The sequence below is a fragment of the Trichoplusia ni genome, chromosome 5 (assembly GCF_003590095.1).
Source record: "Trichoplusia ni isolate ovarian cell line Hi5 chromosome 5, tn1, whole genome shotgun sequence".
NCBI lineage: Eukaryota > Metazoa > Arthropoda > Insecta > Lepidoptera > Noctuidae > Trichoplusia > Trichoplusia ni.
This window is the reverse complement of record NC_039482.1, coordinates 14,266,827-14,283,211: the sequence shown is the minus strand read 5'-3', so window position 1 is coordinate 14,283,211 and position 16,385 is coordinate 14,266,827. Positions and strand designations below refer to the sequence as shown.

Here is a 16,385-nt window from a genome sequence, read left to right as displayed (position 1 = left end):
ACACAGCTTGGGAACAACTTTAAAGCTTAGAAGTAATGGCGTTTAGAACTTTACGTGCTATTGGTATGTCTTATGCACACATGCAATATGTACAATAATATGTGTCTTAGTAACTTAAAACAGGATTTTTTTGCATTACACGAAAACATTATCGATCACTAATTCTTTTGGGTAATTTGCCGACTGACACACCGGCCGTTTGACGAACAAATCAACATCTGTTTTAACTCTACAAAGTATCTTTGGAAAAAGAAATTGTGTACAATTTACTACTCTGTCCTAATGGATACGATATCTATCATTCCCTTACGCAGACAAATACATTATATAATATTTTTAAAGGCACAAGTCACAATCTTAGCCCTCGTAAGTGTTTAGGCAGCTTTGTATGCTCCAAGCAAGATAAATAACATCGATCGCTTACGCTGAAGAAAAAACTAAGTGATATAATAATACCGATCTATAAGTACACTGATCGTGATATTAAGCGGTCGATGCCCCGTCATTTGAACATTAATACATAGATACCAGCTATCTGTCTGTCCATTGATCTGACTATCGATTCAGGCAAAAAACTAAGCACAATATACTTGTAAGAATTTGAAGCAAAAACTTTGGTAGAATCGACTCTGGTGCATGGTGGTTTTATTTAAAGGATGCCCATTTTATCAACATGTTTTCTTTTTCTGTCCTATAGCGATTTTCTAAGACTGAAGATGCTATTCCCACTATTAGTTCATTGCTATGACACTTTAAAGCAACCGCATTTAATCATGTTATCATCGGATCCCGAAATTGTTAGATCCCGAACTGTTAGTATTTATCTTTTTCCTACAGTACCCTAATCATTAAGGTTACTCCGAACCAGCTTGCGTGTGGGCGTCAAGTCTGTTTGCCATATGTCTTTACCCCCAGCTAAGATTTTGCGCATTGATTGTCAAACGTTTAATAAAAAGTCAACCTTGTGCCAGTCAGTATAGTTTCTCGTTTTGTTGAACAGAGAAAAATCTGCGATAAAGAAAGCTCCGATATTATCGGCCCCTACTATCTCAAAGGGTACATACAAATATGCATTTTTTTATACCTAGTAAATGTCAATGTTTGTCAAGTTGTATGCAAAAGTAACGACATGTAATTTTGAGGATTAAAATAAGTTGTGCTTAAGAAATTTCTAGGCTCCACATAGTAAATCGCAATCACTACTCAAATCAATAAATCTAACTGTAAAAAAGGCATTGTACAGTAGAGTTCATTTTCCCTAGCACAATTAGAGAGTAAAGCTACCAGCACATCTGGTGAAACAATGCATGATGCTGCCAAATCATATTATAAAAGCAATCAACCAATTTTACAAATTGATTTATGAAAATGCACTGTAACTCATGTGTCATACAACCCAAACTCCCTTGGCCTTACTTACAACTACGTCTTATTTGATGGAACTAAAACCGTGGTCCGTGATTGCAGTATTTTACTTCCCCTTTGTAAAACAGGAAGTGGGGAAGAGACTTCAATTAACTCAAATTACGCAATAATACCATTACTTACTACAACGAACTACGTTCGAAATTTGTCACACAGTTTCTATAAAGAAAAACAAACATTATATTTATCGTTAATCATGGATGTTAAACCTTCTTTGCAATAAACCCATTAACCCATATGTCGCTGGAGGTATCCCAAACACTCACACATGTACACAGCACAACTCAAACCTATGACTCTTGTTTTGACACTAGTATCATTACCAAATACCTAACGTCGTCTGACTGAGACCTATTGTATGCGCAGTCTGATTAAGTTATAAGCCCAAATTGCGAAGAAGTGGACTAAAAAAAGTAGAGTACGATTGACCAAAACCGGAGAGCTATAAACATAAAATGTGGGGACAAGTGACATCTGTCTGTCAGGTCAAGGCGCACTGCCGACTGTATCTGACCTCTTTTATGATGTGACTTGTCGATCTCAAGTGCACTGTTATGAGAAGCCTCTTATAGACTGACACAGTAAAAAGAGGTTGAACCTATGACCAGATGGAACATTGCGACTGATACTGAATAATTAAAGTAAGTCATTTACCGTTTCCGAAAAAATATTCTCAGAAACTTGCATCAAAATTTGATTAATTAAATGAATTAATATAAGTTACTCTATGTTCGTCGTGAATCTAGATCCGTAAATGGATAACACTCATCTTTAAAAGGGTTTGGAAATTACCATCCTTTTAGCTCTTAGGTTGCACGGTAGCGATCGCTTACTCTGCTGTTAATACAAAAAGTGGCCCCAAACAAGTGGTATGCTACCAAAAACGTGCAAATAACATGTCGGTATTCGAAAGTCCGTAGAGTAAAATGTGACAAAGACGCGCTTTTTTACAGTTTTTTTGGCAGTTTTTTGACGTATTGTGAATAAAACGTCGTGAAGGATTAAATTAAAGATTTCTGTGGTTTGTGTAAAACTTCTCTTATCGAGGGTCTGCTAGTATAGATTTCTTATATAATAAGCAGCACTTTACATAAAATTAAACAGAAAGGAGCATAAAACATTAAATAAATAATATAACAATTGACGCTCAACAACTTTTTTAAGCACACTTTTCTTAATTCTACCTTCTCTGTAACAAATACAACCCGTATATAATAAAAATAAGTTCTTAGTTCGCCTACAGTTCTAATATCATATTCTTCACGAGTCATAAAATTACTTTACTTATAAATCATCCGCGCGGCATAACTTGACTCGCCTGTCGCCACATAAATAAACAAAGCTATAATTAAGTCAAAATAAACATATTAATAGCAAGATAAGATCTTACAATGGACCGCGGTATAACTTACAAATAGCTCAGCGTGTTTCAGTCACATGGGATTGTTTGTGTTTGTCCCATTCATGGTCTGCGTGGCTGAATACGTTATGTAACCCATGAATGAGAGCGGTTCACTCCACTGCCCACGCTACGTCGTACTAGCGTTATACCTGACTGTGTAATTTGTTGTTGCATGCAGGACGACGTTAACCACCTGTTAACCTATAAACTGTTCTCGTAGTATATAGCTTCATAATAACAATCGAGCGACAGTTTAAACTTATATTATAGGTTATGTAATCGCAGGGTAAATGGCTTAATAATTAAATGAGTTTCTAGCAAAGGAGGTGTGAATACCACCGATTACGGTATGCAGGAAATGATATAAATTCCAACAATATTAGCTACCGCAAACATGACAATATCCATAGCACCAACTAAGCACATACACTAATATTTAAACTAAACAATTGAATCCTAAAATTAACATAGAAGGTTAACAACGCCGTAATGTAAAAAAAAACACTCAATTCGGCTGCACAAGGTTACAGAATAAAAAAGTATTGAGGAAATCGTATGGACCACAATGTGTTTAACACAAACACACGATGTGTTACAACATACGTCATCAATGTTGCGAGAATGTGGCGCTGGGATAATTTGGGAGTTCCTAATGGGCCTTAAACATATGTCATAACAATCAAACTAGGGTTTTTGCAGTTACAAAAAGGGATGCCGCTCTTAACCGAGTAGAGAACCATCTCACTTTTACACAAAAAAGTCTTTCGTTAAGGTAGTATACGGCCTGGTCTACAGGGCTTTTCCGTCTTGTATTTACAAGAATTATTCAAATGAGTTCTAAGATATAGTGTGTCACAATTGGACTCTCGAGTCCTTGCATGAATCATATTTATACGGAAAATTAAATAGGAAGGATATTATGCTATCATATCCAAATATACATGTATTTCTCAGTGGCTCAGATCATCTCCGGAACATAAACTGGCTACCGTTTATTGCATAAAGCAGGTCATCGTACCTTAAGCCGGTATTAATTTGGTGAGCTTGGGGCTGACAAATCTTTCCTCGCACTAAATTATAATGGTTGTCATAAACGTCAGATGGTATTAAAGCTTGATAAAAACAGGTCACTTTAAAACTTAATAGCCTCAGGAAATGGTTTGCATTTATCCTTAACGCTAACCTGTTGAGTAACTATTTATCATGGTAAAGAAATATGGCGACGCTCATAGATATATGAAAGGAGTTCTTATGTCAGAACATATTGTGCATAGTGTATATGTCTTACATCTTTGATAGGTGTTCTACGATATGACTGCTTACAGAGATAAAATCCAAGAGCATTAAAAATAACCAAAGGTACTTCTGTTTTATTAAATAATTCGGTTCAGTATTTCAGTTACAAAAAATTAATAACACAAAAAAGAGGTCTATTAGTCACAAATCACCAATTCACAAGCACCTTGTGAATGGTTTAAATTACAGTTTCATGTCATTACATCATGTGCAACATAATTAAAAAAGCTACGTACAATTTTTTGCATAGCAACACGCACACTTTAGGCAACTTTGTTGAGACTGTGTCCACCAAGCAAAACCACATTCTATTTCTCAAAGATACAACCAAAAGTTCCCATAAACGCTATGTTTTTGTACGTTATTGATGTTACAAGCACAATCGCGTGGTTGCCACGCTTCCATAAAATGAGGTACATCATAATAGTCGCTGCGAACAATTGTCCCGGCTTGGAAGGCGAGAACTTCCGCCAGATGACGGGAAGCGGTCGAGACTTCTCATCGAATGCTGTGTCAACACCTTTACTTAATATAGGGATAATTAAAGTACAGGTTTCTCTACAAATGTTTATAGACAGGCGATATGTTTCTAGTGTATAGGAGGTCTGCGTATCTGTATGTTTGAGAGACAGGCAACTTCCGAAATTAAAAAGTTTTTATAATTTATGTCTGATTTCTCTAACTAGCAGCCAGTTAGATTAAAAATAATTAAAAGATATTACCAATTCTTGTTATCTTACTTTAAATAATCGTGAAGTTCTGAACTAATGAGTTAATTTCTTAACAATACTTCTATCATCATTGTATTTCAACATGTTATTAAATGTCATACAAGTTTTAGAGCATGATTCGGCAAAAATAAGCATTCATATAATATATATGAGTAGGATTCCTAGTAAAGTTTGTTTTCCTTAAAGAAATATGAATCATGAAGCTGTGTATCGAAAGCTTCACCTCAAAGGCTCTACGTGACCAGCGAATGTGTCTCGCGCTAATTATTTCCCCGAAAATAACCTTACCTTTCATTTCTACAGCCTTATTGAAACTTCGTTAGTCAAACTTTATTGCGTTTCTAACAGGAACTGTTATCAAAAAGCAGTATAATAACAATTCGAAACCGCGAACAGTTTATTACTTATTCAATTAAGGCAATAAAATTAACGAGGTTTTATGAGTCGTATAAGTTGACAAAGCTGCCTAAGTTGCGATAAACGGCGGACCTATGGTCGATAAAATGAAATTGTTTATAGCACTTTTTAGTAACGTACGACGTAATATTAAATTTTGTTATTTTCACTGCAAAACATATGTAATTATTATTTTATTACACATGGCAAGAGTTATCTAATAACAATTAAAATGTCTGCAATCAAATAACTGATCACTGTAATAACTAAGTACACAGACTCTAAACCGGAAAAGCAACATCGGAGAAGGTATCCGACGCAAAAAAGCATTTCGACATCCATTGCCGTGTAGCTGCGACCAGCATACTGATAGTGGAAGACAACAGTCAATGTATAGTAGACTGTGAAGGTAAAGATTGCGTAACTGAGCGAGCAATGAACGAAGCCAATGACCGCGTAGAAAAAATTGGTTGTATTGGCTTGTCGCTGGACGGGGTGAGCGACTGTCACGATCTCAAGCTAAGTCATGGTTCATTGCAAACGATGGAAAGCGACACGAAGTGAGTCACAATCGATGGTAATAGGGCAAGAAATCGTGTTATGCGTGATATTTTTTATCACACCTGAAAATAGCTGAGTTAAAGCGCGTGAAAAGTTGAAAAAAGTTGCCACGTCAGCGATCGTAGCGGGAAGTGTTTGTTTTGTAAGTAATGTAACGGGAAGTTGTACAGTAGTACACCTGGCAAAATACAATCCTTGCAGTAAATAGTTTAGAATATACTTCAGACAGAAGCGAAGACTCAATGGACTAAACTTTCGAACCTGTTGTCTATCTGACATTAATAGCTGTAGCTCTACTTGAGAAGAACTTTACATCTTTCAATAGAACACGGGCACAAACAGCTGCGTGTCTTTGTCCATTCTGCCGTCTAGATCGGAAACGTCAACACGGTGTATTAAAATTAATTAAACATATTAACCCAATCAAGTATGTGGGTAATATGTGAGCAAAATAACAAAGACGTGATGAGTAACTTTTATTATCTACTCGGAATTGTTTGGAATTGGTCACTCTGTTTTTGATAGTAGCCTCTGCAGTTTGTAAATGCGCATTCTTGCGCAGATCAGACTTCACCGAACTAACTACAAATCGCTCCCTCTATTGCAGGTCTGAATCTAATAAAGAGCATAAAAATATGTTGTAGATCTAAACATAATTTAAACCTGTAGTATATAACATGGTTTATCGTAAATACACGATAAAATCTTTTTTTCTGATGAGTGCAAAATCGCAGATATTTTTATAAACATAACATTTCCATGCAATATTTAACATCACTGTATGTGTAAAGATTACAACTCTCATGGTTAAAAAACTCATTGTTGGGAAAGTACATTATTTGAATATGTGATGTGTTTCACAGTAGTTAGTTAAGGGTGGCCATGGTAAATAGGCTATTAATATGTAAAGGACCAGAACGCCCGCCGAAGATATGTTCGCAAGCACACGTGACCGACACCTTTCATGCGAATAAAAATCACTGTTCGAAATAAGTATAAGAATTTGCCGAAACCAACCCGGGCCCCGGATAGTTGAGACAATCATCAAAATAGTCTTTTCCAAAAAGCATAACGTATATAATCTTAAATAAAGCTAACTTAAATGAAGTGAGTATGACTGAGTTACCTCTGTCGATGGTAACAAGAAAGTCGCGACTCACGCGCATCGCTCGCCGATCGAATTCCAATGAGTCGCAGTGAGCCCGTGCAGGCATGCATTGTGTAGGCAGGACACGCGGCGGCGGCAGGAACAAGCCTCGGTTCCTAGAGGTGCGCAGGAGCCGTTGCTCGTGAATAACAAACTCTATCGGGAATTATTGGACCACCAGAAAAAATGGCCAATAAGAACTATTAACATATCTAATACCCAACTGTGGCCTCTTCCCGTATAAGGAAGGTTTATAGCATTGATCCCCACGTTTGCTCGATGCACGTTGTTAATTCGAATCTTGGTTTTTCTCACGATGTTTTCCTTCACCGTTTTGGCAGTGGTGTCTTAGAAGGCTCGCTTTGAAAAAGTTACATCGGTACCTAGCATGCATTAGGATCGAACCTGCACGGCCACACAATGACTGCAGTTACTCTACTATAACGTCCGAATGAAATAAAGCTCTTATAATCCTAAAGAAACGCATTGAGATCTTAACATCTACGTCCAGTCTAATGACCGATCGATAAAGCTTTCGATAGCAATGCATAACATAACTATATCCATCTGTTACGACATTTGGTCATTTTTCACAAAATATTTATTTTGCCCGCAGCATTCACATTGTCGCCAGCATAACAATTTGTGGGAGAGGCAAATGGCAAGCAGAAAGGGTTTTAGGAAAGCAGATACTTGAAGTCTGTGCTTGTTTCCTCCCGAGAAATGGTATAACAAATATTTAATAAAAGTAGAGTTGTCGTTTTTGGACTTTTTTTCGTTTTGCACAAGGATCAGTAGCTTAATCATTATCAGCACTCGTATTCTATGTCTTCAGTTTAAAAAAAAATCTCCTAAATTAAAAAGTCTTACACAATGAATATCTCTAAGTATACAAAATATTTTTGCTTTTTGCATTTATATGACGAAACCTGCGTAAGTTAGCGGAAACTAAATTTGCGCAATATTTCGTCATCCCGCTGGTGAATGTTCATGATTGCTTTTGCTACTTACACCATTATTAAACAATTTTCCATTGCTATTGAAATTTTACGATAAACTAATATCATATAGTAAACAGTTCAATATGGTACGTATGTAAGTTATCTTAGGGATTAAATTGACCTTTAATTACTAATGTCGCTTATCTTTAAAACTAATTTAATTATTTGTTTGTGTCTACGAGTAACGCCATTTAACTTCATATGATGCAAGAATTTAGGACTGTCCTTGTGTGACGCATAGTATTTTTAGAAAATCAGATCAGTTGCCGTGTTTTAAAAAGTACCTATATTTAATATGAAGATATAATTTTATATGGTTCCAATTAATTACTGACACACGTCCAAACAGACACAGTAAACAGAAAAAAAGGCGTGATTAACACTTCAAGTTATAGGTCTCGATTACGATCCCATCGTAAGCGACTTTTCCAAAAAGGGGTTTCTTTTTTGAAAAAATTATAATATTGAAAAGCAAGTAAAAATTTCGATTTTACGCTCTCACCAGTAGTTTCAAATTGGTTGAGCCATGGAGCTTAGTGAAAAAGGGAACTATTTTTACGCGAACTCTTATATTCTAAGTACCTTTACCGGTGTCTATTGGATAGTTATCGCCGTAAAGTTATTTATGGTGTAGGTACTCACCCTCTCGTGCCTGATGAGGTACTCGATGAGCACATCCTTCTTCTTCTCCTTCTCATCAGGATGGCAGATCCCGATGTTGAGCCCCATCACGATGGTGCGCAGCAGGCCACCCTCGAACGCGTCCCACAGGAACTTTGGCGTGTAACACATTATCGCCTGCAAACAAATGGTTGTTGAAACAACTTTGTTTATATTTATCATGGTTTTCATCGAAACAAATAAACTCGAAATGCATATTATTTTGGATTTTTTTGTCGGGACAAAAGGGTCAAAGAACCCTCTTAGTTAGATACGTATTCATTTGTTTTTCCCCTTAAAATCAATGAATCCCTTCCTTTCCTCAATTGTCAGTGACCCTTTCATATTCAGCCGTTTTATTCAACCAGTCAGTGTTACGAAGTTCAATGTCACTTCGAGGTGTTAAGTAGTACAAAAGAGCATCAGCCTACATATTGGACGGTCACGATTCACAAGTTACAGTTAGTGCAAATATTTTTAATATTTGACGTTCCAGTTCACACTTTACGTCACTTGATTTTGAGAAGAATACTCTTCCCACGGAAATTCGTCAGCGATCTCACAAATCTTAACAATGTTAATTGTGAGCTGTGTCGGTTTGTAGGTGAGAAGTATTTGATGCCATTGGTACACATACACACTGTTGTTGGTAGTAATTGTGTTTGTGACGGACTTGATGAAGTTTCAAGAACTCAAGAAAGAAGAATTCAAGACTTGCGTTGATTGATTACAATCGGCCAAATTACCAAAATTTTTAGGTAATTTGTGATAAGATATGAAAAATACGTAAACGTTTAAAAACACTAGCTTACTATTCTACACGGTTGAAACAGACTCTATCTATAAGTAGTACATAATTCACAAACTTTTTTTTTTTTTCAAAAAAAAATCTCATTGAAAGAGTATCCATCTAAATACTTTTTAACCGTAGAAAATCTGCCAAAACAGACATTGTTTTAAACAATATCGTTACAGAGCAGCATTAATATTAAAGTCGGGTACATTTGTCGCCGGCACTCGGAGTCACACCTGTCAACTACAGTTATAATGGATCGTCGCACTCGACTCTCGTCACATAGTCCAACACTAAACCAGTGGAGATACATTACAACTCAAAACTTTAGAGAATATTTATTTATAAGACTCTGTACGTTATTGTTTTTAATGTATTTCGTGGTAACTATGAACACTATTATAAGTTAATATAATTTGGTGGATTCACTTCATGTTGGTAACCTAAAACTTTATTATTACAATATTTCGTGAAGTGGACTCATACTTATTTAATTAATAACAGTTTTCTTCCGCGTACTTATAAATCAGTTATAATAATCGACTATACGCTCAACTAGTTTCTGTCCTAACCGGACTCCTTGATCATGAGCTGAGGCTGCAGCAGAGTTGCTCATGTTATTCACACACAATTCTCGAACAGATGAAAGAATTTAATTAAAATTAATACAATAGCAAGTTAATTCGTTCCAGACACATTGTAGAGCCTTATTAAACCATTAATTACCACGTTTCGCTAATAAAGTTAACCCGTGAGAATGAAGTGTTGCATTTTCCTCGTTCTTAGAATTCCTTCATAATGTTATCGTTTATTCTGTTAATAAGCGGTCACTTATTGTGCCGCGGTTCAGTGGTATTCGTGCTGTTGACTGTGATGACGCAGGGAAGTGGTGTCATAGCAAAATAAGACAGATATAGACCAGTCATAGCATTTGACATTTTGAACTTCTTTTGTCCAAGAGCCTGATATGACTATGGCAGCATTGCCTGGGAATAATGCCTGTTCTGTGTTAAGAAAGAAACATTCGTTTATTTATAACTTATTTTGCGTCAATCGGGAGAGGTTTTTTTTTCAAATATAGGCAGTACTTTTTCAAAGTATCGTGTTATATTAATTTTATTTGTGAATATTAACTTTTAAATTAAAAAAACATCTTTCTCGAAAAATCATTAGCATATTCGGAAGCTTTTGGAATCCCAAACGGTTGCTAAACCTCAAATTGTGAAAATGATCAGAAGTTCTATGAAAAACAAAACAAAACCGAAAAGTGATTCATTACAAAAGAAACGTTATCGTTGTGAAGAAGGCCGCGTTACCAAAACACAGTGATCAGTGGGTCATAGAAATGGACAGCACACGTCGACTGTTTAGCACCCACACCGTTACGAATGACTTGTCTGAGTTTTCGCGGTCGTGATTAAGATGTTAATAAGTCTGTGGACAGGACGTTCACCTTTTGTAGGTAAAAAGAAAATTATCAGGTTTTCTAAACTTTAGGTGAATTTTGTGTTTTAGCTAAGTTTCTGGTATTATTTTTTATATTATCTTACCTATATTTGTATCTTCCTTTTGATGAGAGTACCACTTGTACAAACTTACGAATTTTTTCTTTATATTACAGTAATAATAATTTTATTTTGTACAACATAATAACCATAAAAGTAATAACATCATGCAATAAAAAACGATAACAAACCAAAGATGGTGAAACGTATCAAAGAGAGAAATTAATATGTCTCGTCTGAAAAAGTGTACTAATAAGTGACGTGATACTATATGTATGTGAACTTATTGACAAATTTTCATTATGTATCTGATATTTTTTCGATATCTGGGAAAAAAAATATTATTTTTGTCAAATATTCAATTAAATTAGGAGCTCCTAACTTAGATCCTAATTCAGATCTTACCTTAGTGTTACCTAAACGAGAATTCAAACCGATGCGATGATGTTACAATACATTTAATTTGTATGGACGCAATGACTAATCAATGCATTCGTAATAAACTCAAGATAAAGGTCGTTTACTGCGCGTGGATTACAAAGTAATTACGTATTACTTATAATTAGGTGAACTGGTTTCATTATGACGCTGTGGACTTTATCAGGGGTTCAGGAGCAATACAGTCACAATTAGACCGTTTACTATGTTAGTATTCTTAGTAGCGGCGGGAAAATAAAAAAAGCATACCGCGCGGGCTGGTGTCATGCGGCTTGGGATAGAGAATTGTGAATACAATTGGGGGAGGACTATGCCCAGCAGTAGGATAAATTAAAAAAGGCGTTAAATTCAGGAATTAAAAGTTACAGATAACATTTCTACGTTTTTTGTCGGTCACTGATGATCGGAATAAGACACAAAATATACCCGTATAAAGTACCCGGGTTACGCGCAAAACGGCATAATTTAACAAATGTACGCAACATGTAAAGGGATACTTAATGCAAAATTTTATTAAATTAGTGATAAAAACGAAATTAGAAATTGAAGCTTTTTGCCATTTACTCAAGGTTTATAATAAGTCATCACTATTAAAAAGAACCTTATTTGAATGATGAATGACGCGACAACACAAAGTTATAATTAAGTGTAGATGAAGGACCTGAGTTATGCGCATTTGTTTATTTCAATATAGTCAGCTTGCTGGGATAATTGACGTCATTAGATTTTACGCCAGTAGTTTACTATTAATAACATATTGTATCATTAATATTATGCCTGCACTTCAATAAAGATGTATCTCGCCCTATCCCGGTAAATATATGATATTTTTTGCTCTAGGGATCTACAAAGATAGACTGCGCGCGCAATTTCCTTCCGTTTTTGTAACATTTTTATTGCTGCTCTGCTCCATTTTATCGTTGCAAGATAATAAGCTTATAGGCTTTCTCAATATATGTGCTATCTAACACTGAAATAGTCTAGTTTCTGACAATAGGGCGTTCAAAGAAACTCTTCAGCTTTCTGTATTATTTTTGTATTTGCGTACTGTGGCTCTTATAAGAACACTGTAATGCAATAAAATAAATAAATGCTGACAACATCACATACATTGTTCGGAACCCGAAGTAAGTTGCTAAAGCACTTGTGTTATGGAATTCAGATGCAACGAAGGTACCACAAACACCCAGACCCGAGACAATGTAGTAATGAGAATTTTTACATTAACCCGACCGGGGATCAAACCCGGGACTTCAGATCTAGCGACACCTTGAAACCGGTGCGTACGCCACTCGACCACGGAGGTCGGCAATAGGTCCCTTCGCAAATGAGGCAACGCCATTTTACGATACATTTCAAAAGCTCCTTGAAAAAATCTGTGTGCTGGTTACCGCACGATGTTTTCTTGTTTTTATCAGTTCGACTCGCGACACTACTACCGAATCAGCTCATGATTAAAGTCTTCGGTTGGGTCTGAAACTCCTTTGTAATACAGACATAATTTGAAAAGACATTGATGTGTGTTTCCTCCTTAGCAGTCCAACAGGTTATACCACAGTAGTATTTTGTATGTTGCAACAGTAGACTATAGAATTATGACCGTTTTTTATATATAATTGAGGTTTCGACGTCATAAAAACAGTATTTTTATTTTCAACTAAGTTTGCAAACATAAATATCGCTACTGATTGTAAGGTCGCAATGATTGCAGTTTAAAGCCAGATGTTATACAATAAAAATATAACATGAGCAACAAGCGATAAGGATATTGCAAATATTCTGCAAAACAATCAAACATCAAGACCCAACTGATAAATTAAAAATACGGAAAGAGTCTTTAAATTGGTCATTAACTTCATAATGTATTTATTTTGTACAACTTTAACGGGTGTCTCAGAGTGTACATAATCTAAGCAATCAAGTCTGCTGTATTCCCCAAATCGAAGGTCCTTCGACCATCAATATCGGTTGAAGTCAAAAGGGAGCCTTAATGCCAATCCTGTATAATCTTTTAATGTGATTAGCTCGCCACACATTTCCGTCATTGCAACTCCTGTAAACCAGGATCTACAATGGAAACAACGAAATCTACCGAAACACTTAAGCTCGGTGTGTCCCAGGAGAATCATTTATCTGACTAATAATAGGTAAAATGAAGGTAAAAAAGAGGAGTAAGAAGTGGGTGTATAAGCTTACCTGGAAGAACAGCACGAAGCACACCCACTGGTAGTACGTGTAGTACTTCTTGTCCTGGGTGCTGTCGTACTCGTTCGCGATACCGGGATGTGCCACCTCCTTGCCAACCTATAAAACAACGTTCCGTTCAGTCTCGAGTAGAAAGTGTATTAGTTTTGTCAGTAAGGTGGTAACATTGATATTAGAGTCTGTGTACATTCTGCTACTTTGGCTTATGCTAATTGATTCTGTGATATCTGTAAACTGTGATACTGCTGCATTATTGCCTTTAAAATTATAGTCGTCGAGCATACATAATGTTAAATATCCGAATTACTTACTTCATTGGCATAAACGAAATAGTAAACATTGGAAAATTGATTGCAGGTATGAAAGCAGCTCTCCCATATCCAATAAAATGGGCATAAAACTATGATTACCAATAAATATGCAATGAAAGCGATTTCACATTAAGTATGTTTTCAGCGGTGAATTTATGATTGAAAAGGGTGAATGGAAATCATAAAGTCAAACCAAATGGAAAATTATAAGTAGAATCATTTTAATGTCACAACGGTTAAGGTAAATTTATTTGCCGTTAGGTGTTTAGCATTTGTAAATAATTTATAACATGCGGAAATTGTATTATTTTCGAGGAACTCAGAGACTTAAAATGGTTAAAATGGACTTAAAAAAACCGCTACCGGACTTTTAAAATCTAATAGTCTTTAGTCAGGTATTTTTGCTAATACTTTTTGCTAATCTTAGGCACTTTAAATCGCTAAATTGTCTCCAATACATAACAACAGAAGGGCCGCTTAATTTCATCCACTTTGTAAACGTGTGCCAACACCTAATATGTACTATGTTTAGCTTTTGTTTTTACCTCTGACAATGCCCTCGATTAAAATCACGATACTACGAGATTACTACACACCTTCATAAATAATGTAAGGTCATACATTATCATATTTTTCAGTTCATGAAATTACAATGATATCGTTTTGAAATATTGTGTTAGTGCGTTAAAAACATAAACCAGGGCCACGTGAGAAAAATAGGATACTTAATGTTTATCAAGTATTTGATATTCTGAAATATTGAGAAATTCTAACACTCGTGTCTGCGCTATCGTATAACTTGCAGGAAAAATATCGTTTAAACTACCTACAGCTTCATTCCTTAAAAATAATAGTTTTTCACAGAGAGCTAAATTCGAAATATACTTGTTAAGATGCAGTCTACTGTTGTTTAATGAGAGCCAACAATCTGTTAATCATCTTTTGAACGCTAACTATTCACATCAGTTCACATACAATTTGACAGGAGATGAAATTGACCACCTAATTACTGCGTAAAAGTAAAACAACTGTTTCATTCAATCTAACGACTAATTACACCATTATAAGGAGCGCCGCCTAATGCGCTGCCATGCTAAGATTGTATAATGGGTAATAAATAACAGAGACAAGTGCGCGCTGACCTTAACCAACACGCAGCCATGTGGGGCATCACACTTGAGTACGAGTTGCAAATCTCTGCAATGACGTCACTAATCAGGGCTGCTCTATTTATCTCATATCAGAGCTTTTTAGTAATCGAATACTGTGTTAATAATAATAAAGCATTTTTAAACATGGTGGGTTTTAAAACCTTCCTTAATTACCATGTTATCGTATAAGCTAGCTGTCACTATCCTTCCATATGATTGCGAATAAAATCATTATTTGTAAAGATGTATATTATCAAATTATAGTACCATTATATACTAAGTACATTTCCAAAGCAATTGAGAGAAACGGCGTGACATCAAGCCACTAACAACTGTATATTTGCATTGAGGATAACGTCATTAGCCTAATAACGTTAATAGTTCATTGCGTAGGCCGACGACCGTTTGACGTGTACCCAAATTAGTAATGACATGGTCAATTTAATTATGGTTTTATTAAAGATAACGCTTTGAACATTGCTGATAACTGACTTTAATTATTTGGGAAATTCTCGCTGTATATATTGAGTAAGTTTTGTGCAGCCCTGATGAACAACGGCGCAATCAGTGGTCGGCATGGGAGAGGAAGTGGTTAGTTACGAGAATCTGCGTAGAAGCAATTTGCAGCACCCACCAGCCAAATGGATGATGACTTAACAGTGCAATGAAAATATATATCAAGACACTAACAATTTGAAGATGATTGATGAGCTGAATTCACTTTTGGACTCGGACGAAAGACAATCAAATGTGAATTTTCAAACGATTGAGAAAGGTGAAAAGCAATATCTGTGTTAAGCACGAGGCGTATTTAGATATCGACCAACTACTTACGAATGTTAACAAAACCGTTGCATTATGCAGCAGCTAGTTGCAAGACGAAAGATATTTCATAACTTAAGGGACAATACGACATGAAAATGTATAATTTACGAGCAATTTAGAACATAATGAGTTTGACCCAAATTTTAAACACTTCGAAATCTTGCATTGTTTGGAAACAACGGGCGATTAGTTAATATTGTATGAATGTGTACTTAATTATTATTAGCTTTTTTATGCAACTACATACTCGTGACTACGGCGACTTAATTTCGAAGTCATTTCAAAGGCCGGAGCCTGAACAAAACTACGAAATACTTAAATGCTTTGACGAATTAGTACAAGAGACGAAGACGCCTAAAAGCATATAGTTCTAAGTTCCAGGCTTTTCCAATACACCTTATTCCGCAATGACTAAGTATTCATTAAAGCTACAACATTAGCGGGATCGGATCATAAATTCTGTTCCGTATAGACGTGACAAAAAAAATAGAAGCGACACTTAATTCAAGGTGGTGCTGGCTTCCAGCCAGTATTGTGT

The 16,385-nt window shown here is 35.8% G+C and overlaps 1 protein-coding gene across 1 annotated transcript in view; it reads right to left on the bottom strand.

Annotated features, from left to right (window-relative positions):
* Positions 1-16,385, bottom strand: part of LOC113494631 (innexin inx1) — a 44,251-nt gene that overhangs the window by 13,615 nt on the left and 14,251 nt on the right. Inside the window, exons 3-4 of the mRNA XM_026873064.1 lie at positions 13,552-13,659; positions 8,602-8,757 (exon numbers count right to left, since the gene is read on the bottom strand). Of these exons, the coding sequence (XP_026728865.1) occupies positions 8,602-8,757; positions 13,552-13,659 (264 nt within the window). The remainder of the gene's footprint in view (positions 1-8,601; positions 8,758-13,551; positions 13,660-16,385) is intronic.